The following is a 26725-nucleotide window of genomic DNA, read 5'->3' on the forward strand; positions in this document are numbered from 1 at the left end:
CTAATCTAGAGTTAAAAATTGGCTTTTATAGAGTTCATTCTGTGTTGCGCATGCGTGACCTTTTTTCATGAATGAATATAGGCCTATCTCAACACGGCTACGCAACTTTAGCAAACAGCGAACGAATGTATTAAAAATGCTTTAGGAAAAAAAATTGAATGTTAAATTGATTAAAATATCAAATGAATGGACAATAATTAGTATGTTTATGTGTTAAAGCACAAAACTATCTTTGCGAAAAGAAGTTTTATCATCTTAGAGTTCAATAAGAGTTTTAGACCTAGACCTAGGAACAGACTCAGTAGAGAGATATGTTAATGTGTAACCAATTGGTAATGTCTAATGAAAGAATGTTCGCCAGGAAATCTATAGTCACAGATATCAGGATCTAATTTATGTAAAAAATACTTTTGAAACACAAAATTGAAGGTTAATTTTATTACATAATGAAAGCAATGGATCTTCTTTTGTATTTTCATGTGTCAAAGTAAAAAACTATGTGCGCAAAGTGTATTTCTTAAAATTAGATCTAGGTCTAAATCCTTTCGATCTTTTCTCATGTCAAGATTGTTAACCATGGCCTAGATCCATAAAATACTATAGCTGTAATAGAGTCGGACAACTTTTTTTTTGAGGGTCTTAAGTTTGTTTTAGGGCTACAATACATACACTACGGTCTAAGTTAGTACCCAAGGAACATTCCTGTCTAGTTTTATCAAGATTGGTTAAGCGGTTTTGATGTCTATAAGTAACATACATACTGTGATGTTGCTAGTTCAGGCTGTCTTGAAGTCGACCAATTACTCTGCAATCGTTTGGGTGTAATTGTTCGGGTGTATTACGTGTAGTTGACCAACAACACAAACAAGAACTGGCACATCGATTGTAACAGGTGAAGAGATGTAGTCAACGATGATGAACAAGTTAATATATATTTATTATGATAAAAGGCCACAGTAGAAGTCTCTGTCACTAAACACGTCGTTACCCTGGAATGTTCTATCGCTAACTGATTTTCCGGTCTCTAACCCAACATATCCCAAACGTCACTAGTCCCGTTCAATATGTGTCTACTATGGTGCGTCGCTAAATAACTAAAATAACTAACCTATATAAATAAGGTGTCTAACAGATTCCTCCCCCCCTTGAAAAAAAAATATGTCAATATTTTTCCACTACTGTCAAGTCTTACAAGGGCATTTTCAATTTAAGGGGAAGACCACAAACATAAAATCTTGATCTCTTCATCTTGACATCTTCATCTTGACAGTTCCTCATATTCATGTCAATGTTCATAACAGTTCATAACATTCCAGAATCATCTTCATTGGTATACAGTTCATCATAGAGGAAAATGTGGCATATGGGCATGTCCTACACATCTCAAATGTTCTTCACTGGCAGTAATCTGATAAAATACAATATTTCAAAAAACAATTACAGACTTTATTTACACATTCAATACATTTTTTCTTACCACCCTTTTATACGCTTTTGTCCATTTTTCTTTTATACTCACCCTTTTCCATAGAACTAACTTTCGTCAATGATATATGAAATGATTCACACAAAAAAAAATATATCCATACTTACTTTTAAATGCTTAACATCAACTTTACTTATCTCCCTTTTCATAACATATAAATGGTGTCAATATATTAATATATATTACATAATCAATATAATCATAGTTTATTTACAAAACTGTTTCACTTCAATGTCATTCTAGACAATAAATCAGCTACAATATTCACAGCTCCACTAATAGCTTTCACTTCAAATTTATACTCCTGTAGTGCTAAGAACCATCTATAAACACGACTGTTTTTCATGCTCTTTTGCTGTATATACTGAATAGGTTTATGATCAGTTAATAATATGAATTTCCTTCCTATTAAATAGCTCTCTAGCTTAGTAATTACCCATATTACAGCTAAGGCTTCTCTTTCAATGACACTATATTTTTTTTCTGCCTCTGACAATTTTCTGCTTACATATAATATAGGATGTAAGTTATCATAGTTCTGCATTAAACAACCACCAATAGCATTACCAGATGCATCAGTTGTGACATAAAATATTTTGTCTTTATCAGGTAGTCTTAATATTAGTTCATGACTAAAAACATCTTTAATTCTGTCAATAGCTTTCACACATTCCTCATTACAAACTACTTTTTGAGGTTTTCCTTTTTTAAGTAAGTCATTTAGTGGATTCACTATTTCTGCTAAGTTTTTTATAAACTTTCTGTAATAATTTACTATTCCCAATATACTTTTAATTTGTCTTTTTGTTGTAGGTATTTCAATATTAAGTACTTTCTTTATGTTATCTTCAATAGGGCTAATCATGTTGTTATTTATTTTATGTCCTAAGAAAATTATTTCCTCCAATCCTATTTCTACTTTTTCTGCTTGAATTGTAAGTCCACTTTCTTTTATTATTTTGAATACTTCTTTTACATCTACCAAATGTTCCTCCCAACTATTATTAAAAATACATATGTCATCTAAATAGCAAATAACATTTTCTTTGTTTCCAATTATCATGTTCATCATTCTATTAAATGTGGCAGGTGCATTTACTAATCCAAAACTCATATAATTCCATTGAAAAATACCATATGGTGTTACAAATGCTGTGTAAGGTTTTGCATTTTCTGTTAAAGGTATTTGCCAATAACCTTTAGTTAAATCTAATTTAGTAAAAAATTTTGCTCCATTTAATTTATGTAAAATATCCTCTATATTTGGCATTGGATATGGGTCAAATTCTGTGATGTTGTTAAGTTTCCTATAATCAATACATAACCTTATATCTCCATTCTTCTTTTTGGCTATCACAATTGGTGAAGCATAAGGAGATGTTGATGGTTCAATTATACCTGATTCTAGTAAATTGTCTATTTCTTTCTTTACTTTGTCTTGTAAATGTAGCGGTATTCTATATGGCTTAAGCTTGATAGGTTTTGTGTCTGTTACTTTAATGTCATGTTTAATAATATTAGTTTTTCCTGGTATGCTGGAAAAAATTTCTTTGTATTCCTGTATTATTTTAGTTATATCTTTTGACTTTTCCTTAGTTAAATTATTAAGATTAATCTTTTGCCAAGTTTGATTCTCTTTTGTTTCTATTACAGGTATTTCCTTAATATCATTTTCATTATGATTTTCATTTGTTATTATCATCAAGCATTCTTCTCTTTCTGAAAATGTATTTTCTATTTCCTCCTGAATGTTTTGTATTAATTCATCTTCTCTATCATGATACAATTTCAAATTATTTATGTGATATGTTTTAGTTTTCCCATTTATTTCAATTTGATAATTCACATCACTAATTTGTTTTATCACTTTAAATGGACCTTTCCATTGTTTACCAATTTTATTTTTCAGGTCATTTATCAATATTAATACATTGTTTCCTACTTCTAGTGTTTTCAATTGTCTTTTCTTATTTAGATTCTCATGAGCACTTTGTTTATACTTCTTATTGTTGTTATATGCTTGAGTCCATATTTCTTTTAATTCTGTTGTGATTGTTGTTTCACTGTCATTATTTAATTTATTCTCATTGTCTATTAGATTTTCTTTAAAAACATCTAATTCATCTCTGGGTTTTCTTCCATGTATTATTTCATATGGTGAAAATTGTGTTGCTTCATGGATGTTGTTTCTATGAGCAAATAGTACATAGTTAATGTAATGATCCCACTTGTTCTGATTATTCTGAATTATTTTTGTTAGTGATCTTTTTAATGAACCACTCTCTGGGTGGTAAACCGAAGAGTATATGTGTTGTATATTGTATTGTTTATTCCATTTCTTAAATTGTTCTGACTTAAACTGAGATCCCTGATCACTCAATATAATTTTAGGTATACCATGTCTTGTAATTACTTTTTGAGTTATGGCATTAATGATATTCTCTGCACTTGTATTTGATAATGGGATTGCCTCTGGGTATCTACTAAACATGTCTATTACTGTTAGAATGTATTTGTTATTATTTTCAGTTTGAATTAAAGGACCTATTAAATCAATAGATACTTTCTGAAATGGTGCTGTAGGTTCATCCATTTCTTGAATAGGTGCTTTATTCACTAGGCTTTTGTTAGATCTCTTTTGACATATGTCACATGAGTTTATGTATTTGTTGATTGTTGCTTTCATTTTGGGCCAAAATACTTGTTTTGACAAATTCCTATAACATTTCTTTACTCCCCTATGTGCTGCTAAATTATTATCATGTGTCATGATTAAAACATCTTTCCAATATTTCTGTGGTAAGACAAGTTGTTTTATTTTCTTATTATCATTACTTGTTTGTCTAAACAATATTTTATTCTCTATGCAAAATTTCTCCATTGGATTATTATTGTTTTTATCTGATATTCTCGAATAAATTTTCCCAATAATATTGTCATTCATTTGTTCTAATGCAAATGTGGGTGTTGTTTCTTTTTCACTTTGAAATATTTGTGTTTCAAGACTATTTTGTGTTTCATTTTCTATCTCTCTTTCCTTAACATCTGTATTTTCTATTTGTATTACATTACTGGTTTCTTTTTCTTTATCATTACTTATTACATTTATTGTATTTTCCTGTTTCTCATCTTTTTTATCCATTGATCTTGTTATTATCATACTTGTTATATTTTGTGTTTCTATGTTTTCATGATTTTGTCTTATGTTTTTGTATTTGTTTTGCCAGTCTTCTAATTCTTTTCTTGAACATTCTTTAACTCCTTTTATGTTTCCTACTAACATATCATATCTCATTTCTGGTATTGCAATGCCATCACAATAACCAGTGAAAAATGGAGTTTCAATGTATACTCTTATAGCTTTAAATTCCCTTACGGTGCCATCTGCTAATTCTACTTTCCTAGTAAACCCTTTATACCAATGAGGTTTGACAAATTTAGTTTTTACTGCCAAAGTGTTACAACCTGAATCCCTGATTAATTCCACCGGAATTCTATCTACAAACCCTGGGTACACTGCAAAATTGTTCCTATTTCCTTCCATGAAATATATCCTATCTGTACCTTTATTTTTGTATTCCCTACTGTAACTTCTATTTCTATAATTTCCCCTGTCATTCCTATCTCTACTCCTATATCTATTGTTATTTTGTTCATTGTATCTATTTCTACTTCCAGACCTACTATTCCCTCTTCTACAGTTAGCTGCTATATGACCTTTTCCTTGACATTTAAAACAGGTTATTTCACTATATTTTCTATTTCCACTATTTGATCTGTTTCTATTTCTACTTCTATCAACATTTTCTTTGGTGTATCCTATTAAATCTACTTTGCTCTTATCCCTATCAGAAAATGGTTTATTTGGATAGGCATTTTTGTATACTCTCATTATTTCTGTTATTTCATCTATAGTTTTTGGGTTTCTTTCTCTAATAAAAGATTGTAATTGAGGATCACATTTATTTACAAAGTTGTCCACTAGAATAAAATTTTTTAATCCTTCATAAGAGTTATTCACTTTTTCTAATTTTACCCACTTATTGAAGAAATCCTTTTCCATATTAATGGTGGTTTGGGGTTCTATTCCTAATGATGGTATATTGTCAAAATATTTCTTTCTAAAAGTTGTAGCATTATGACCATATGCATTCAATAATTCTCTTTTTAAAACCTGATAGCTATCATCAATATGATGGTCATGATTTTGGCATATTGTTAGAGCTTGACCATGAACAAAGTCTATCAGTATTTCAGACCATTCTTCTTCAGGCATATTAAATGTAGACATTTTTGCCTCATATCTTTTCAGGAAATCACCAATGTCATCCTTCTGTTCATCAAAACTTTGTATTTTTCTCTTTAGCCATGTTTGTGAATTAGGGTTGTCTCTTTGAGTGGTATAATTATTTGAGTTATTAGTGTTATTTCCTTGTTCAGTTTGGGCTCTGGCTTGTGCTGCATCCAATCTCATCTTCTCCATTTTAGCTTCATGTTCTCGGTCCTCTTTTTGCTTCTCATATTCTTCCTTTCTGATCCTATCTTGTCTCTCTATCTCTTGTCTTTGACGTTCTTCTTGTCTTTCTATCTCTTGTCTTTGACGTTCCGTTTCTTCCTTCACCACTTGCTGTACATAAGCTGCTAAGTCCTTTCCTTTTAACTCCATGGCCTTTCCATCCTGCATAGCTGTTTCCTTAACCTCCTTAAGGTCCACATATGATGATGTAGCCATTGTGTTTTATATTTTATATATATTTTTACTTGGCCTATATTAGTTATGGCTATACTTTAAACTTATTTTATATTTAAGTTTTTCCACACTTTTATACAAATTTTAAATGGTATGTCTCTATCTATAGATTTAGTAAATGTATAAATCTAGTCTGAGTTATTATGGTTATATTCAAATCTGTATATTAGATCTAGTATTACACACAAATTTAAATCCAGTATATTATAGTATGTATAATATTACCATTTAGATCTAGTTATCAAGAGCACTATGACTTTTAGATCTAGTATGAATAACTATGATCAATTTTAAAATCTGGTATGACTGAAGTCACAGTGAAGTGTTTAGAGTAAATTCAAAGACTGTCTAGAGTCTAGATCTAGAGTAGATTATGGTTCTATTTAACCGTATAAAACAAATATGTTTATACAATGTCAAATATATCTTCAACAAGATATATATATCTAGAATGTACTACCTTCATTCATCTTCAACTTAATAATATTTCAAAGTAGAGTCTAGATAATTAAATTGTACCAAAGAGATGTACAACAATTTGCAGATCTAGATTTAGCCAGACGATAGTGTTTGACTACATAGCCAGTTTCGGCATTATTCTCATGGCAAAATCATATTTGATTTTAACCGCTCAAACTAAAATTATTTTAGTCTGATTCACAGTAAAAGAATCCTACCCGCACTTTCTATCATTAAGTGAAAAAAAAAAATACAGATCTAATTAAATTAATAAAAATAAATAATTTAAAATAATATACACAAATGAAATAATTAAATGAGACTATCACTATGGGTTGGGATGTGACAATATGGCACACAATGATAACGTCACGAAGTAACCAGGCAACAACGGATATGACGTTTACACAAACAAAACAAATTACAATCCTAAATATATAATATAGCTTTTCATCTAAATTACGTCTTCTACCCCGACGGGTTTTAAGGCGCACCACCTGATTTTACTCAGGCTAACGTACCAAATTTAGACAAAATCTATTTCTAAGGGCAATCTAAACATATACTAATAAGAAAAATGGCACTTAGCTTTTGATAAGAAAGATCCCTTTGTTCGGACTCCCGAATATGCTAGATCACAACAAATTCCACTGCCTCTCTTCCAGTTCTGACTCTGTTCTCCGGTGCTACCAGTATCCCACGTAATGCCACAGATGTCCTGATATGCCACAGCAAAATGTTCCAGTTTCTTTGACGACTGTTGATGACCGTATGTGTAGTTCCGACGACTTTGTATACACAGTTACTGACGAATAGGTTAACGGTTCTTCTAGCGATGACTTGACTTGTGTAGATGATTACTGACAAATAACAGTCTCTTGACGACAACTTGATCTGGACGACTGACGAATAACGAATTTCTTGACGATGACTTGATCTGGGCTGACGAATAACGACTTTCTTGACGATGACTTGATCTGGGCTGACGAATAACGACTTTCTTGACGATGACTTGATCTGGGCTGACGAATAACGGTTCTCTAAAATAGTTCACTGCCTCTGCTGCTACTCTGGTAGTACGACGAAGTTTGCTGTTGTACTCTGCTTCACTAGACCAACTGTCCAATGTAGACTAGGTGAAACCAAGGTCACCTCCGACGACGTTCCGTTAGACGATTAACGGTTTTCAACGAAATTAAGTGGATGTAGCTGTTTCCACAACTTCACTGCTAACAAGTCTAGATATGGTCTAGACCGACGAATACTAGATATATCAATGTTCAGTACTGATAAAGATTACTTCACTAACCTTCCAAAGGTTAAACACAGTGACCGTTATAAACGTGGCAAGCAACCGGTTCAATGAGCAAACTGCTCCACAAGAATCTCTCCAAGGGTAAGACGACAGAGCGATTTCGATTTAGTTAGCTACCAAACTTGTAGTACTCACAATATTTCTGACAGCGGGCAAACTGTCCTTCTCGAAACTGACGAGGTAAAACTTGATACTCGACGTGGCTCCTACGACGAAGAAAAAATATGTCCAACAGGTTCACTAACGATCTCTCACCCGTTATGAATGAACGGTTTCTCTGGTTGTAGGTCGGTTCAGCATATGAAGATCAGGCGTTGCGATGATTACGGTCCTGACGAAGGTCACCCTGAGTTAACGGCTCGTTGAACGTGCGATCAAACAGGCGACGACTGTATGTAGATCTAGAACAAAGTCACCCTGCGATACTGCTGTGTTCAGCCGTACTCCGATGAAATCTTATATCTTCGAGTGCACGACCCTCACCTGAGTAAACGTTCTGCTTCGAGGTCCGGTACGATGTTCGGCTTCGAGGTTCGGCTTCGAGGTTCGGGGTCGCCACTGTGATGTTGCTAGTTCAGGCTGTCTTGAAGTCAACCAATTACTCTGCAATCGTTTGGGTGTAATTGTTCGGGTGTATTACGTGTAGTTGACCAACAACACAAACAAGAACTGGCACATCGATTGTAACAGGTGAAGAGATGTAGTCAACGATGATGAACAAGTTAATATATATTTATTATGATAAAAGGCCACAGTAGAAGTCTCTGTCACTAAACACGTCGTTACCCTGGAATGTTCTATCGCTAACTGATTTTCCGGTCTCTAACCCAACATATCCCAAACGTCACTAGTCCCGTTCAATATGTGTCTACTATGGTGCGTCGCTAAATAACTAAAATAACTAACCTATATAAATAAGGTGTCTAACAATACATACACCTCACATTCTACTTTATAATATAGATTTCTATCTATTCGTTGATGTGGCCCGCGACACGAGTGTCAGAAACGAAAATGGCCCGCAGGTCGAATTAGGCTGGGCATCGCTGCACTATTCCATTCATTTAGTCATCTATCTTCTAGATTTTGTTATAAAACTGCTCCCCAATTCGTTTCCTCATTAATTGCAATAGCACAAACATATTGAATTTGAACGAGTCCTATGTAACACTCTGATGTTTCTTTGCCTTGCTAAATACTTAATGTTATTTTCATTTATCTAAATTTAGATTTCACCTTTTTTTTTTTTATTCTGTCCTAATAATTACATTAACACTTTTATGCAATGCAGAAGACAACAAAACAATGTGATGAAGATTTCTGAGGACATAGTCTCTCTGTTTGAATGTCTACTACACATATTAGTAATTCAGTTACGAAATCACTCTTACTAGTATTAAATTTAACACCGCCGTATACTGGATATATGATGCTGATTTTACAGGTTTCAAATACAAAATAAAATAAAATGATTATGCTTTGAGAAAATTGAATAATTAGCATCTGTATCTAAATTTTAATTCGTGACTATCAGGACTAACTATTCCTTTTGACCTAATAAATAGTGTCCCCCTCCTCCCCCCTTTTTCCCTGTACAACACAGTAATATTTTAGTAACCAAAAACTCTCCCCCCCCCCATTCCTGTAATAGCCAACTGTCAATGTTTTTATGAACATAAAGGAGAAGAAAACAATGTGACGCTATGGAAGCGATTGTCTCCTCAAATGCACTATTAGGACTAGCCACCATTACAATTTACAATAAACCTGACGGAAAGCAGTTCCTTAGACTAGAGCTTCAAACACAGGTGAATGTTTTGAAGTTAATATAAATTTTGCTACAACTTTCAGTATATTTTGAGAGAGCTTTTTAAATTCTATTTATTATAGGTTTTTACTAAAAATGCATTTCGGCCTATTGTTTCACTTTGGTGTCATCTCCAAGTTTTCATGGTGGCCCCAGCCGGCGCCTTCGACATAGGGGTCACGGAGGTCACGCCCCAGCTGCTCATGACTCATGGGCAAGGAGCCCATTGGCGCCGTTGTTACTGTGGCTGTGGGCCCCTAATGGTCGTGGGCCCGGGTTCATTGAAGTATCCAAAGTATCCAAAAAGAAGCCCTGCTCAATAGTATTATGCGAGGGACATTCTAGATACATATAGCGCATGGACGTTTGTAATGATCTTTTTGAAAATCCCCTTTGTGTAAAGTAAGAAGCCTCATTTCTCTCATTTCTTCTTTCATTTCTCTCATTTCTCTCATTTCTTCTCTCATTTCTCTCATTCCTTCTCTCATTTCTCTCATTCCTTCTCTCATTGGCCCCAGTTCTCTTCTTCTTGAACTCTACCTCTCTCTGTCTCTTTCTAACTCTTTACTTTTTCTATTTCCTTTCCTTCTGCTTTACCTCCGACTATCTTTCCTTCTGCTTTACCTCCTACTATCTTTCATTCTCCTCTCCTTCCATTCTTTCTCTTCTCTCTCTCTCTCACTTACAATTTTAATGAAACCGATTATGTCTAAACAGACTAGTTGAAAGAGTACGTTCATTGTTAACTGGTCAGGTAACAACACACACTTTATTTCTGTATAAGCTGCTTACCTGTGTCCATGTTTCTAGTACAGTGTTATGTTTGGGAGCTTGGGGTGGGAGGCTCATGATGATATTTTTACTATTTGTATGGTGGATATTACTTAGCTAATGGGAGGGGGGGAAGAGGAGGTAAAAATAATTATATATTTTTTTAGATGTAAACTTGAGCGACGAAAGTGAAGGGACGCTAATAAGGAGGGGAGGGGGGGTTCAGATTAGTTTTAGTTGAAAAATAATCCATAATTCAAAATGGAATTAGTTTTTTTTCAGCATTTTTAGCAACCTCCGAAAGGGGAAAAGACGCAATTAGTTTTGTGTGAAATGTCTGTCTGTCCGTCTGTCCCGTTTAGATCTCGTAAACTAGAAAAGTTAGTGAAAATCTAACACCATAATATATTAGACCATTCAAAGTTCTATTCAACGGCTACTTTTTTCTTTTCTGAAAGCAAAAAATCTAATTTTTTAATCAAAACAATACACCACTTTTACAACTAATCACTATTAATAGTAAGAAACACGGGAGGCTCTTTAAAAGAGGAAATAGTAAATTACCATATTTTTAGCATATTTATGCAAATGGTTTTAGATTTTTCGTCAAAAATATTTTTTATTACATTTCTATTGCTAAGTTATGTATATAAGTACTGTCATAGTAACTAGATCTACTACATTTACACCCCAAAAAAAAATTTCTTTTTTTAAAGAGAAAAAAATCTATTTAGTATGCATATTAGTTGGACATAATTTAAAACAACAATAAATAAGTAGTTTTCATATTATCGCGTGAACTGCAGCGTGAAATTATTAAAATAGCACAGTTGACTAAAGGATTTGAATAAGAGATGGACCCTATACAAAACAATTAGATCAATTAGATATTCATTATAAGACATCAGTTAGGCCAGGTTCACATCTAACTTCACGATCAATTTCACCTATCCTTTGGTCTGTTGGGCCGCTGGGGCACCACACAAGATCTGTCAACCTTATTTCTTCATTCTTCTCTGTCATTTGTTTGTGATAGATTTCCATTCTGATGTTCTTACTGAAAATATTGGAACCTTCCTTTTTACCTGCCTGGGTGGACCACTTTGAGTTTGTGTTTCCACACAAACTGTCTTTGTAACCTTGTTTTTAATTTAATTTATTGGTTAAAAAAAAAAACTTTCTTTTAAAGAATCACTTGCTCGAAGTAGATTTACATAAATAAAAATACATCGGTGACGTTTTGATTTTTCCGAATGTATCTAATACCATATGGCATACGAGCTCAGTTTAGTTTGTTTTGTTTTTTTGTAAGATATTCAAAGAGGATTACAAAATGTATGAAGGGAAAAAATGGAAGCCTGGTATTTGAGCGGGAAAAAACAGTGTGTGAATGACGTTTGGCTTGTATTTACTCAATAGTTTCTAGCTTTTCCCATCAAATGGTTGTGACTAAAGTGAATAAATCATCCGTAGAGTAAGATTTCTCTCCTCGGAAAGTACTACTCAATTAAGGAGAGACCCTATATAGGTCTAATATTGTATACGGTTAGGATGGGGGGGGGGGGGGTCGGAGAGACATACTGCATAGGAAGAAAAGATTAAAGAGAGAAAAAAATATTATTTAATGAAAAAAAAAAAACTTGTTTGGTCTGAAACTTTTCAGATCACTCGGCAAAGATAACTTATGCACCTTTTGGTACATTGGTGATTTAGCGTAAAAATGTACAAAGTGAACACGAGGAAAGTACTACCGGAAGTAAGGTCGTAGGAGTGATGAGAGTCATGTAACAAATAAATTTCAGTCATTGCAAATTGTCATTAACACAACCTTATAAAGATATAGATCTCTCGATAGTTAGAAATATAACATGTTATTGATATATACTGATCTCAATATTTTAATAAGCGATAGCCAATTATCTCAACATGAAATACTTTAAAGCTTTGAATTTGAAACATATTACCAAAAGTAATTGGTAAATGGATATTTCCAAATCAAGAAACGTTATTGCATTCTTAAGAAAAGGTTCTAACAATTAGACTTAGAAACATCTGACAGAGCCCAAACTTTTTTTAACTAATCTTCGTTTCTCTTCTAGATACGAGGACTATTCTTGCTCTTCCTGGTCACTCTGATGGCGTTTCACGGGGTCCTTGCAAGGGCCACCAACGGCTTAGAGTGCAACCCCAATCAGGTGAAGATGTCCTGCATCATGGGATGCTTCTCATGCTTCGACACTTATGGCGTGGACATCTATAACATGGCCGCGTGCTGCAGGGACTGCCGCCTGACAGACGCAGACATCATCGACGAAGGGCCGTCCAAGTGCTCCACCCAGTACATCCGAAGCAGCTGGCTCAAGAGGCTAGGATGACGCAGGCGCGTAAACATGCGTCGTTTTTGATCGGCATGTTTTTCACAAAATATAAATTATAACAAAAACCTTTTTTTTTTTCAAAGTACACGTCTTCTGTTGTTTTTTTGTCTCATTACGTCCATTTGTTTGGTCATGTGACAATTGTTTGTTTGGTCGAGTAAAAATCATTTTTTGGTCATGTGACAATCATTCATCAACTGGAGGGTGAGCACAAGATATAATAGAAGGGATTTTCAAAGAATAAGATAATTACGTCCAACACGTATTCATGTGTAAATCTAGTGCATGTTAATCAGAGACTTAAACTCGACTAAGCCATTGGTTTTCCTATCTGATTTAGCCCCAATGGTAAAAGAGAACTTATAAATATTTGTCCCAGCATATGGAATAAGAAATGTGCAATAGCACTCCCTTTCACACGCACACACACACACAGCACACGCACGCACACACACACACACAGCGCACACGAGATTTGTCTTAAGGTAGAAAAGCAGCATTATTTATTAAAGTTTTTAGAGCTATTTACAAATTCAAAAGAGTTATTAATTTTTTAAATAAAATTGTACAATAAATCTTTGCGCTGCATTAATTAAACATATTGTTTATATGTTATCGTATATGTCTAGTTAAAATGATAAATTAATTCAGATAATATACTAACAAGTGCATAGGCGTAGCCAGGATTTTTTTTTTCGGGGGGGGGAGATATTTTTTTCTTCCCCCACCCGCCAATATCTATCTATCTATCTATCTATCTATCTATCTATCTATCTATCTATCTATCTATCTATCTATCTATCAATCTATCTATCTAACTATCTATCTATCTATCTATCTATCTATCTATCTATCTATCTATCTATTTATCAATCGATCTATCTATCTATCTAACTTTCTATCTATCTATCTATATATCTATATATATATATATACTAGACATATGTTACCCGCGACCCGCGGGTCTTTATTTGCGCATTACTGTCGATATAGTCACTGAGAGTGTTTTGTAAACAATTAAATAATAATGTAATAAGTAAAGCGAATGTGTCAATGTAAAAATAGTGTGAATGAAGCGATCAAATCAGAATAGCTAATAGGCTTAAATCCATTTTTTTTCAAATTAAAACATTTGCATGTAGGCCTACATATATTTGATTAAAATTTGAGATGAATAGACTAAATTTTGTATGTTCATGTGTATAAAGTATAAAGTAGATCTTGAGGTAGACGTAGATCTAAATCTACACTAATCTAGAGTTCTGTGCTGCGCATGCGTGACCTTTTTTCATGAATGAATTTATATAGGCCTATCTCAACACGGCTATGCAGCTTTAGCGAACAGCGAACGAATGTATTAAAAATGCTTTAGAAAAACAAATTTGAATGTTAATTTGATTAAAATGTGAAATGAATGGACAATAATTAGTATGTTTATGTGTTAAAGCATAAAACTATCTTTGCGAAAAGAAGTTTTATCATCTTAGAGTTCAATAAGAGTTTTATTAGACCTAGGCCTAGGAATAGACTCAGTAGAGAGATGTGTTATTAATGTGTAACCATTTGGAAATGTCTAATGAAATAATGTTCGCAAGGAAATCTGTAGTCACAGATATTCGGAACTAATTTATGTAAAAAATGCTTTTAAATAATCTAGTGGATTGGATTTAGATGTATGTTAAACGTAGCTAATGATCCTTTCACGTTATTTCTCTTTCGCTACGAAAATAAAATTAGGTTTGCGAAAATGGGTTTACCCGAAGTCGATACATTCTTATCTATTAAAAACGAACAGAGCGATAGCTTTGTTAAATGAATGGGATTATAAAGTGAACAATTAAACGAAATAATTTTTAGTACGCGATTCATGAATGAATATAGATCTAGGCCTATCTCAACTCGGCTTCGCAGCTTTCGTAAACGAATGTAGCTTTAGAAAACCAAATTTGAATGTTTATTTGATCAAAATATGAAATGAATGGACTTTAATTAATATGTTTATGTGTTAAAGTATAAAACTATCCGTGCGAAGAGAAGTTTTATCATCTTAGAGTTGAATTAGAGTTTTAGATCTAGGGATGGGATTATAAAGTAAACAATTAAACGAATTAATATTTAGTACGCGATTCATTACGGAATTGTCTAATGAAAGAATGTTCGTCAGGAAATCTGTAATCACAGATATAAGGAACTAATTAATGTAAAAAATGCTTTTGAAACACAAAATTGAAGGTTAATTTTATTATATAATGAAATTAATGGATCTTCTTTTGTATTTTCATGTGTCAAAGTAAAAAACTATCTGCGCAAAGTGTATTTCTTAAAATTAGATCTAGGTCTAATCCTTTCTATCTTTTCTCATGTCAACATTGTAGACATGGCCTAGATCCATAAAATACTATAGCTGTAATAGAGTCGGACAACTTTATTTTTTTTGAGGGTCTTAAGTTTGTTTTAGGTCTACAATACATACACTACGGTCTAAGTTGGTACCCAAGGAACATTCCTGCCTAGTTTTATCAAGATTGGTCAAGCGGTTTTGATGTCTATAAGTAACATACATCCATACATACATACCCCTCACATTCTACTTTATAATATAGATATACTAGACATATGTTACCCGCGACCCGCGGGTCTTTATTTGCGCATTACTGTCGATATAGTCACTGAGAGTGTTTTGTAAACAATTAAACGAAATAATAATGTAATAAGTAAAGCGAATGTGTCAATGTAAAAATAGTGTGAATGAAGCTATCAAATCAAAATAGCTAATAGGCTTAAAATTAAATCCATTTTTTTTTTCAAATTAAAACATTTGCTTGTAGGCCTACATATATTTGATTAAAATTTGAGATAAATAGACTAAATTTTGTATGTTCATGTGTATAAAGTATAAAGTAGATCTTGAGGTAGACGTAGATCTAAATCTACACTAATCTAGAGTTCTGTGCTGCGCATGCGTGACCTTTTTTCATGAATGAATTTATATAGGCCTATCTCAACACGGCTACGCAGCTTTAGCGAACAGCGAACGAATGTATTAAAAATGCTTTAGAAAAACAAATTTGAATGTTAATTTGATTAAAATATGAAATGAATGGACAATAATTAGTATGTTTATGTGTTTAAGCATAAAACTATGTTTGCGAAAAGAAGTTTTATCATCTTAGAGTTCAGTAAGAGTTTTAGACCTAGGCCTAGGAATAGACTCAGACCTCAGAAGAGAGATGTGTTAATGTGTAACCATTTGGTAATGTCTAATGAAAGAATGTTCGCCAGGAAATCTGTAGATATCAGGAACTAATTTATGTAAAAAATGCTTTTGGATAATCTAGTGGATTGGATTTAGATGTATGTTAAACGTAGCTAATGATCCTTTCACGTTATTTCTGTTTCGCTACGAAAATAAAATTAGTTTTGAGAAAATGGGTTTACCCGAAGGAAGTCGATACATTCTTATCTATTAAAAACGAAAAGAGCGATAGCTTTGTTCAATGAATGGGATTATAAAGTGAACAATTAAACGAAATAATGTTTAGTACGCGATTCATGAATGAATATAGATCTAGGCCTATCTCAACTCGGCTTCGCAGCTTTCGTAAACGAATGTAGCTTTAGAAAACCAAATTTGAATGTTTAATTGATCAAAATATGAAATGAATGGACTTTAATTAATATGTTTATGTGTTAAAGTATAAAACTATCTGTTCGAAGAGAAGTTTTATCATCTTAGAGTTGAATTAGAGTTTTAGATCTAGGGATGGGATTATAAAGTAAACAATTAAACGAATTAATTTTTAGTACGCGATTCATTACGGAATTGTCTAATGAAAGAATGTTCGTCAGGAAATCTGTAATCACAGATATAAGGAACTAATTAATGTAAAAAATGCTTTTGAAATACAAAATTGAAGGTTAATTTTATTATATAATGAAATCAATGGATCTTCTTTTGTATTTTCATGTGTCAAAGTAAAAAACTATCTGCGCAAAGTGTATTTCTTAAAATTAGATCTAGGTCTAAATCCTTTCTATCTTTTCTCATGTCAACATTGTAGACATGGCCTAGATCCATAAAATACTATAGCTGTAATAGAGTCGGACAACTTTATTTTTTTTGAGGGTCTTAAGTTTGTTTTAGGGCTACAATACATACACTACGGTCTAAGTTGGTACCCAAGGAACATTCCTGCCTAGTTTTATCAAGATTGGTCAAGCGGTTTTGATGTCTATAAGTAACATACATACATACATACATACATACATACCCCTCACATTCTACTTTATAATATAGATATATATATATATGTGTGTGTGTAGCACTAGCGGATCCAGAACTTTGGAGTGGGGGGGACGATTTTTTTCCAAACCCTAACGCCCAGTAAACTCTAACCCTACGCATAAACGTGCGTACAGCGCGCGCGCACACACACACACACACACACACATATACATATATATATATATATATATGAGAATAAAAAAGCAGCATTTCTCAACCTTCGGCGAAAAACAAAAAAACTGGGGCAGCGCTATAAGGTTCTCTTGTGGAGTTCGGGGCGAAGCCCAGTCGCCAAAAGGGTTTTCTTGCTTTTTTCACTGCAGAACCGCATTCTCCTGACAAGTAGGCTACAGCTCATTATTCACCAATGGAATTCGGGGCGAAGCCCAGACGCCAAAAGCGTTTTCTTGCATTCTTCACTGCAGAAACGCATTCTCCTGACCTAAAGCTCATTATTCATACTATTAAAAAAGGACCTTTCGAATAATGTTGTACTTGAAAAATATTCTAATATGAATTTATAGGCCCTTAATACATTCCAAATAAAACCGATTTGTTCCTTGAAAAGATAGGATACCCCATATATTTAGATTTTTGCTTTGAGGATCGCCGCCGAAAAAAAACTTATTCGATAAATAGTATTTAAGAAAGCTCTAGTATAAATTGTGAGTTATAGTCCAAAACCTATTTAACTAGAAAAATATCAGATTGAGTAAAGGTTGGGAAAAGGCGACTAGGAAAAGATTATCTGGGTTTAGAGCTCATCTCAATCATGACTCTTATACTGAAAAATTTTGTTTGAATTATAACTTTTCCAATGCAAAGTCTTTCTTAAAATAATTAAGATAAATTCATGTGAAATTACAAAAACTCTGTCTGGAAATGGGAATGGCGGTAGAGTGAAAATAATTAATCCTCGCTCCTTTAATAATTTCCGCTAAAGATTTCATTTGGCATTAAAAAATAGGTGTGGGGCTACTCGATATAAGAATTTAATTTATAGTATATATAAATTATATTAGTGACAGATTTTTTAAATTTCGTAATTTCTTAACTATAATACAGAAAGAAAAAGTATTGATTTGTCTAATGGGGGAAATACGATTTCATGTATCGCCCCTCCCACCTGGTACAACCCTTTTTCATTTAAATTTACTAATGATACAATTTGAGATTAGAGTGTGGTACGACATAACATACAATGGGTCACATATCAATACGTAGTTTATATTATATAGATATTCAACTAATTTTATTCACAAACTACGATTCTCCACAAAAATAGGACCACCACCCCCCCAGCACTCAGAGGGCTAGAGTGGGGAGGGCAGTACATCGCCCCCCCCCCCTCACCCCACCGAAACGGCCAAAATACCAGAAAGGGAGCGACATAATATAAAATTTATATGTTAATTCAATTAATTTTGTTCACAAACTATGATTTCTCCATAAAAACGGACCGCACCCCCCCCACTCAAATGGTTTAGGTGGGAAGGGCAGTAAAGGTATTCGTTTCCCCCCCCCCCCAACACACCAATCGGCAAACAGGGAACGATATAATAAAAAGATCGATTAAAATATCAATAACAAGTTTTAATGATATAGATATTTAATTGATTTTTTTAGCAAGCTGTGATTTCTACAAATAAATTTGACCGCCCCCCCCCACTCGAAAGTGTAGGGGGGGGGCGGGATTGATACCATCGCCCACTCCCGACCCCACCAAATCAGCCAACATACTAGAGGGGGGGCGAAATAATCTAAAAAATAGGTTGAAATATAAATAATTAGTATATATTTTTAACATAAGTAATAAATTCGTATACAGATTGTGTGAATCCTATACTAAAGTTCGTCCGCCCCCCCCCCTTCGGGGGAGGGGGGGAGTCGGCCGAGTGGGGGGGGGCGATCGCCCCTACCGCCCCCCCCCCCTCGATCCGCCAGTGGTGTGTAGACGACATATAAAACATCAGATTTTTTTTGTTAACATTTTTCAGGAAATGCGTTTCTATTTTTAGTTTATTTATTGAAGCTGGTATTTATCCTACAGTTGTATTTTGAATAGATTGTTATCAGAGTTATCTCTCTTTCTCCTACACACACACACACACACACACATACACACATATAGATTCTGCCATGGTATCTAAACATTTCTTTTGGAAATCCGCTCATGTAATTGCTCTTTAAAATATGAACAGGCAAAATAAACGAGCACACATGCCAACACACAAGCATGCAAACACACACACCACTGATTGTTCACTGTCTTGCAACCTTAACTAAAGAGAACAACGATTAAACATGATGGCCATAAAGAATATTTTTATTTTTTTAAATTGCGATAATATTTTAACTACCTAACCTTATCTTATTCTTTTCTATCACCCATCACAAAAGTCAGAAAAATACAATCCTTTAAAGTATACTTAAACAATAAATTTATTAGACATGACAATAATTTGAGCTACACAGAAGTAAGCTGAATTAAAGAAGTGATTCTGAACTATTTGTTTTTCTATGACATCTTTCTTGGAGTCGATTGTACACAAGAAACTGTTCAAAGAAATCAGAAATCCTAAAACATTGTTTATTGCATTGAATAGGAAATATAAATATTTTAAAGCATTCATTGTCGGGTTTTATATAGTGAAAAAAAAAACCACAACTCTAAAAGTAATCATACAATTGGTTCTAATGTGCGTGTCCCGCACGAGGATCAATGAGTACATGTAAAAAGAAATATAATCTTCAAATACAAAAACACAATTTAATAAAATACTCTGAAAGACACAAAGATAAAGGCACATTCCTTGTTCCATATGCTAGGACAAATGTGTACAAATACTCCTTCTTCCCTTGTGCTATTAGAGCATGGAATGGGTTGTCTGAGCTAGCCGGGAAAACAAGTGACTTGTCAGAGTTTAAGTCATTGGTTAACATACATGACTGAATGCATGACGCGTAGGACGTAATCATCTTCTTTTTTGAAGTAACGTCTATATTATATAAGATAAGATAAATAAGTTTTATTTTCTTTTTATTATAAGTGCCCTGAGAAGAACAGCCAGAACAAGTTTCAACATTTTTGAAAGATTTAATTAGAGCAATTTGGTTGCATCTTGATTTTGATCATTTAGAACACACTTCTATTTGTAGTCCCATGACGCTCTTACAGTAAGGATATTATACAAGGAAATTCTCATGTCACTAGCCTATGTGTTAGTCTTGTAAAGTGTGTTCTCTATGAAGATAAAATAGTGTCAATTTTTCAAAGTGTCAGTACAGAGTTAGAGCCCTTTGAAACCATGTTAGAAAAGTTAAATTGAAGAAATAAAGAAAACAAAGTCAAACATGGACAGAGCACTCCCAAAATAAAACGTCACTACCAAAATATACCAAATATAAAAAAAACAAAAACTTATTAAATGAGAAATACTACAAAATCACTGCCATATCTCTCACTACTGCATGTTTTATTTCCCTTTTATATGTTAACAGAAATAAATAATTATCACTAATTAGTTTAATAAAATTTGTAATAAAAAAGAAATGAGCTGTTGTTTTGAGACTATCACAAGGCGAGGCGGTTGATCTTCTTATCCCATCTCCTCTAGTACCACGAGTTAGTTGCCCATTTGTATTTTAAATACATTTTAAGTCATAGAGGTGTATACCTGTTATATCTCCTAACGGTAAATACAACAGATGCTTTGAACATTTGACTCTGCTTTGTTAACAAGTGAACAAAAATTGCAATATACCTTTTAAAAAAGTATCTTACCAACACTTTCCTTATCTTATACACCGTATACATCCAAACGTTTGCTATTTATAGTTTATTTCAGACAATCAAATAAATAGCTTTTTAAAAGCTCACACCAACTCACTTTGTCCATCAGTCTCTCTGGTCAAATGTTTGGACACGTTATTTCTCCCTCACACATTCTTGAATCAAGTTGCACGCAAAATAATGGTATCTTAAAATCTATTTTTTTTAAATTATAGAAACACATTAATCTACTCGCGCCTCTCCATGACACGCCCAGGAAGACAAATTAACATCACGACGTTGTAACCAAAGACTAAAGACTATTAGATGTAGTAAGAAAGTAAACATTAACACATGCAGGAGAAAAGAAAACTTTGGATAAAGTTAACACAGACACAGTTTGTCGTTTTCAATCAAATCTAATTAATTGTTGAAGAAAACAAAATGACACAATAATATTGCAATAATGGTAAATACAAGTATCACAATGAACTGCAATGACTACGGTGACATGAGAGACCAGATCAGATGATCATCCCAAGCGATCACATGGATAATCACGTGAACACTATTTGCAAAATTAATCATACCGAACACTTTTTGATTATTTAGACCAATTTAGCGACAGGGGCAGTGGTGATCACATTGATCACACAAACCATTTTAGCCACACCACCATATCGATAACACAGACCGCTGAGTCACATTAATGGCCTCAACCACATGAATCTCATTATACACATCGACATTACACAGGGAACATGATTAACAATAACATGTGTATCGAACTGACCACATGAACAAAAGTGATCACAGTAATCACAGTGACCAAACGAGCCACAATAACCACATGTATCGCACTGACCAAATGAGCCACACTGACCACAGGAATAACACTGATCAAATGAGTCACATTAATCATACTGCCTATATGAGCCACAGATCACACTGACCTCACCAGTCATAGTGACCACATGATCCCAAAGGAGAAGAGAGATAAAGAAAGAGTTAACTTTAGTAGGTCATGTCTTTTGGTGTTTTATGTACAACAAAGACTAATTGAATTTTTGTTTAAAGTTCCGTGCAGACGTCAGGAAGAAAGCCACAGCTAATGCCACATGCATAAGGTTTTAAGTCATTATGACATCTAAACATTGTCGAATGTCTTATACTATCCTGTATTAGGCTTCTCTTTCTTAAGTGAATTGTGTCTTGGGAATAACAATTGTGTTTTAATAATGTGTTTTAATTGGTAATTCAACATACATTATTCAATGTTTAAGAAAGCAATAATGGAATGAAATTGAAGAAGTTAATTTTAGGGCAATCTAATGAGGTGTATGCTGAGTGCAATAGTCAGCTTTGATACCTAAGGTGGTCCGAGATTGAGCCCTAATGGAGACTAGGAATTACGAACTGTTTGTTTGGTCCAAATGCTGCACAGAAACCATCTCACAGAAATCCATTTCACCAACCTCAAATCTCCTTAAAAGAGTTTACTCCATAACGCTCTAAATACATTATAAGTACATAGTGAGGCTCTCTATTCTAAAAAAACTAGACGCTGTCTGCCAGATCACAAGAACATTCCTCAGTAGACACTGTTAAGGTGAATCTGACGTAAAAAAAACAAAATCTAGAAAAAGCTTTTTCTGGACATGTTTTTGATTGTGTCTGTTTATTGTATGTTTAATGACATCAAAAACAGAAAAAAAAATAATGCAAATTAAGCATCAAAATGACAGCCGCAAGGCTAAAATAAAGTACTTGCAAAAAAGTTTTAACTTTTTTAAAACTAAGTATTTTGAAAAGAAAGTTTGCTGAAATTTTAGAAATACAGCTTTTGCATTGGCTGAATTAAAATAAACTATGTGTGACTATTTTTTTAATGAAATAGGTACTAAAATTTTTTGTCGGAAATGAAAAAAATAAAAAAACCTCCAATAAAAGTAAATATTCTAGGAAGTAAAAGTCCTAATATCATCCTGTTGCTAATATATTGAGGCTTATTTGTTCAAAATTTCATGGAGTTTGAACTAACACTTTTTCAAATAATGAACTTTAACGTGTTATTAAAAATGGCGAAAACACAAAATACTCTGAGAAATTAAAGTAATTAAAAAAAACAAAAAAAAAAACATTTTTTTTTGTCTCAAATAAAAAATGCCTCATACTGACCCATTTTTTTTTTGTCTCAAATAAAAAATGCCTCATACTGACCCATTAATATATGTAATCACACTCAATCTCATCTGCTTTATTAGCAAATGTCATTTTTTAAGAATTAATGGTCTTCTTCCATTCTCGGACATTTCATTTCCAGCATAACAAAGTATTCTCTCTAACAAAGCTCAGCCCTTGTAGTACCAGAGTGAATAGTATTTCATGATAAAAATAATAATAATAACAACATTTAATAATAGTAATAATAATGGTCAATAAGGATACTCCTTATTACAAATACTCGCCACAAGTGATTTTCGAGTCTACTGATCATCTATTATACTCGGATAGTAATTTTGACTGACAAAATGGTAGATTTTAACCGCCCTAATCTGTTGTTTATTGATAAAAAAGACAAAACCGCTACCATTATTGACATCACCGTACACTGTCTCATAATATAAGAAAAAACGGAAATGGAAAAAAATATGGTAACCTAGGCTTGGAAATTAAATGTTGATGGAGGTTATCTAAAATAACAAAATACCCCATTGTTATATCAACCGAGGGGCTAATAACAACTGACCTCACAGTTACCCTCAAGACCCTTAACATTCCTAGAAACATTCTCTTTGCCTGTCAGAGGGCGATACTGCTGCAGACCTGCCACATCACCAGGAAATTCCTCAGTGGACACTGATAAAGGGACTACGATGATTTTTGTTTCTCTTTAACGAAACTCGACCCTGGCAGCGCCAGAGGATGAATACTCATTCGTTTCTAACATAATAATAATAATATTAATACAGATTGTTGGATTGATATATAAATAATGAAGATTAATGAAGACAATTGTATGATGTGACCATTTGGTATATTTCTATGGCTTCACCTCAATATACATTTGACCAATTTCTTTGACTGATGGCGTTGGATTTATTTGTCTTATTAGCACTTACATGGGCTTCCAGTTGCCATCAGCTCTCTCCTGAGCTCCTTGGAGCAAAGGTATGGATGTCACGTCAATAAAAGATGTTGATGTCTTAGGAATGTCTGTAGAACAAAACACTGGGCTACTACGTAAGAGCTGCAACAGTGTTGAGGTATTGAGGTCTCTTTTTACATCGGCGTACCTCTTAGGAGGCGAGTGTTGGAAGTGAACAGAGGCGATGCTGAATTAGATATGGTATTAAAAATGAAGCTATTATTCTTTTCTTAGTCCCATTCACACTTCTCTGCTAAACGGGGTCACCGTGGAATATTATTTCCGCACAATAGGGATGATCTGGACACGAGCTAGCCTCACACCTGGCTACGTTTCCTACCTAACGACACATAGATCTAGTAAACTTGGTGCAATTCTTTATTGGCTTGCTGGGTGCTTCTTCAGAGATATGTAGAAACGGCAAGCGACTCGCTGGCTGGTGCCGCGCTGTTGCAATTGTTGTTCTGCACCACCTTTTCTTCTTTGACTTCTGCCTGAAACCTCTTGCAAAAGAAAAGTTTCTGCATTGCCTTGTCGTATGGTTCCAGCGACCGCAAGGGCAGAGGAAGAAATTTCCAGTTTCTAAACTTAGGCGGCAGACAGGCGGGCCTCTTGGCTTGGATGACTTTGACGACGCAGACCGCTATGAGGATGATCACAAAGGGCCCCATCACTCCGACAAGGACGTACCAGCCAGGAATAGAGAGGGCAAAGATCAGTGCCGGAAAGAGAAAGAACATGGCTAGGATGTAGACGATAGCGAACCACCGGTACTTGGCGGTACAGTTCCCAAGGAACTTGGCTAAAGGGATAGGGAACCTGAGGAACGGGATGGGATAGAAAAGGACGATGCCGGTGATGTTGAAGAACAGGTGACAAAAAGCGATCTGGAGAGCGTTCCTCAGTCCGGAAGTGTTGGCCAGGGCGGAGAGGATGGCCGTAGTGGTGGTGCCAATGTTTGAGCCCAGAGTCAGTGGATACATCCGGTCCAGCTCGATGACGCCAATGCCCACAAGAGGGGTGAGTGTTGAGGTGAATATGGACGAACTCTGGACCACGATGGTCAGCCCGGCTCCTATAATGATGGCGAGGTAGCCAGTGAAGTAAGCCAAGGGCCCTGGAAAGTCTGCGTTGATGAACTTCTTGACCAGCATAGCCATGGGGCCCTGTAACAGCGAGTGGAGGAGTTTCACGATGCATACTAGGCAAGCGCAGAGTATTAAAAGGGAAATAACCAGCAGAATGGCACCGATAGCTTTATCGTCTAATGATGGATAGAGTCCCTTGAAAAGAAAATTACCTGTAAATATAAAATAAAAATGTTTCTACAGAAGGCATATATCATTTTAAACCATTATTTCAAAATAATAAACACATTACGATATCTTTGTATGTTTTGACTTTATTGGAAAAATATAAACATATCGCAGTAAGTGAGCTATGTACTTGAAGTAGAATGCCATGCCGGTTTGTCAACAAATAATATCCTGGAATACAAGCGATGTAACAATAACTATACTTTATTTTGTTCAAACGCAATATTCAATCTGACTAGTTACTGAAGGGTTCAACACAGTAAAAACACGCTGAGGTCAAATACATTCTTTTAGTCTCCCTTGATCTATTCTAGAGACATTAATGCGTCCGGTAGCTATGCGAAAATAAAATACATTCTTGAGTCCAGAATAATAAACAGTTGACCCTTGATAGTCCAACACTTTGACATCTGATATATGGCATTATTAAAACAAAATAGGGAGAAAATGGAACATTTTGTGAAATCATGGATTGCTTAGGCTATTATGATATCGTGGATCTATATTTGTATAATGTGGGTAGAGGCTAAAATTGTAATTTTGTAAAGTAGGTGAGGAGTGTCTTGCATTTTTTAAATTGTTCTTTTTCTTCTATTGTTTATTCTATTGAAAGTCTAAGACAATATAGTATTATTGTACATTATAAATATATTTTTAACATATACGGCTAGATCCCTTTAGGTACAGCTAATCTTTGGTAATTCGACACCAACCCAGTCCAGTAATCTTCGGACTATCAAGGGTCAACTATTATTTAATTTCTGTGAATTTTAGATTTCTTTTTGCTATGCGATTCAAGTGATGTGACAAGCAATTTTCTTCTTGAACATTAAATAAAAGCTCTTCAATTTTGTTGAGAGTTCAAACTATGAATTACATTAAATTTACCTTCACTTTTACAATGTATTTATTTTTTGCTATACAATTGAAACTTCAATGGATCAAATGTAATACAAAAAATTAACCATCCTTAATGCAAGCTTGCATGACACTTTCTATGTCTCTCACTTTTTCTAAATAAATATACTTTTCGCTAATTCAAAATAAATTAATCACTGAAATAAATGCAAATTATATTTTTTTAAATTAAAAAAAGCTTATAAAAGGTAAAGAATTGCTTAATTACTGCCATATCTCTCAGTACTGCAAACAAAATGTCCATGTAAAATCAAAATATAATTGCTTTCAACTACTTTAAATAATTGGTAAATGTTTTGATTGATTCGTGTGTTGTGATC

At 33.9% G+C, this 26725-nt stretch overlaps 2 protein-coding genes and 1 long non-coding RNA gene across 3 annotated transcripts in view; 1 reads left to right on the top strand and 2 right to left on the bottom strand.

Moving 5' to 3' along the window:
- Positions 1-13051, top strand: part of LOC106059109 (uncharacterized) — a 132189-nt gene extending 119138 nt beyond the window's left edge. The window contains exon 3 of the mRNA XM_013216650.2: positions 12688-13051. Coding sequence (XP_013072104.2) covers positions 12688-12963 — 276 coding nt within the window. The 3' untranslated portion in view covers positions 12964-13051. The remainder of the gene's footprint in view (positions 1-12687) is intronic.
- Positions 919-8940, bottom strand: LOC129925192 (uncharacterized). The gene is made up of 2 exons (XR_008776981.1): positions 6697-8940; positions 919-1408 (listed from the first exon to the last, which is right to left on the bottom strand). It is a non-coding gene; the product is annotated as an uncharacterized LOC129925192 (long non-coding RNA).
- Positions 13052-19507: 6456 nt separating the features above from the next.
- Positions 19508-26725, bottom strand: part of LOC106059101 (sodium-dependent phosphate transport protein 2B-like) — a 53595-nt gene continuing 46377 nt past the window's right edge. The window contains exon 11 of the mRNA XM_056024092.1: positions 19508-25471. Within this exon, the coding sequence (XP_055880067.1) occupies positions 24573-25471 (899 nt within the window). The 3' untranslated portion in view covers positions 19508-24572. The remainder of the gene's footprint in view (positions 25472-26725) is intronic.

The sequence above is a fragment of the Biomphalaria glabrata genome, chromosome 3 (genome assembly GCF_947242115.1).
Source record: "Biomphalaria glabrata chromosome 3, xgBioGlab47.1, whole genome shotgun sequence".
NCBI classification, from domain to species: domain Eukaryota; kingdom Metazoa; phylum Mollusca; class Gastropoda; family Planorbidae; genus Biomphalaria; species Biomphalaria glabrata.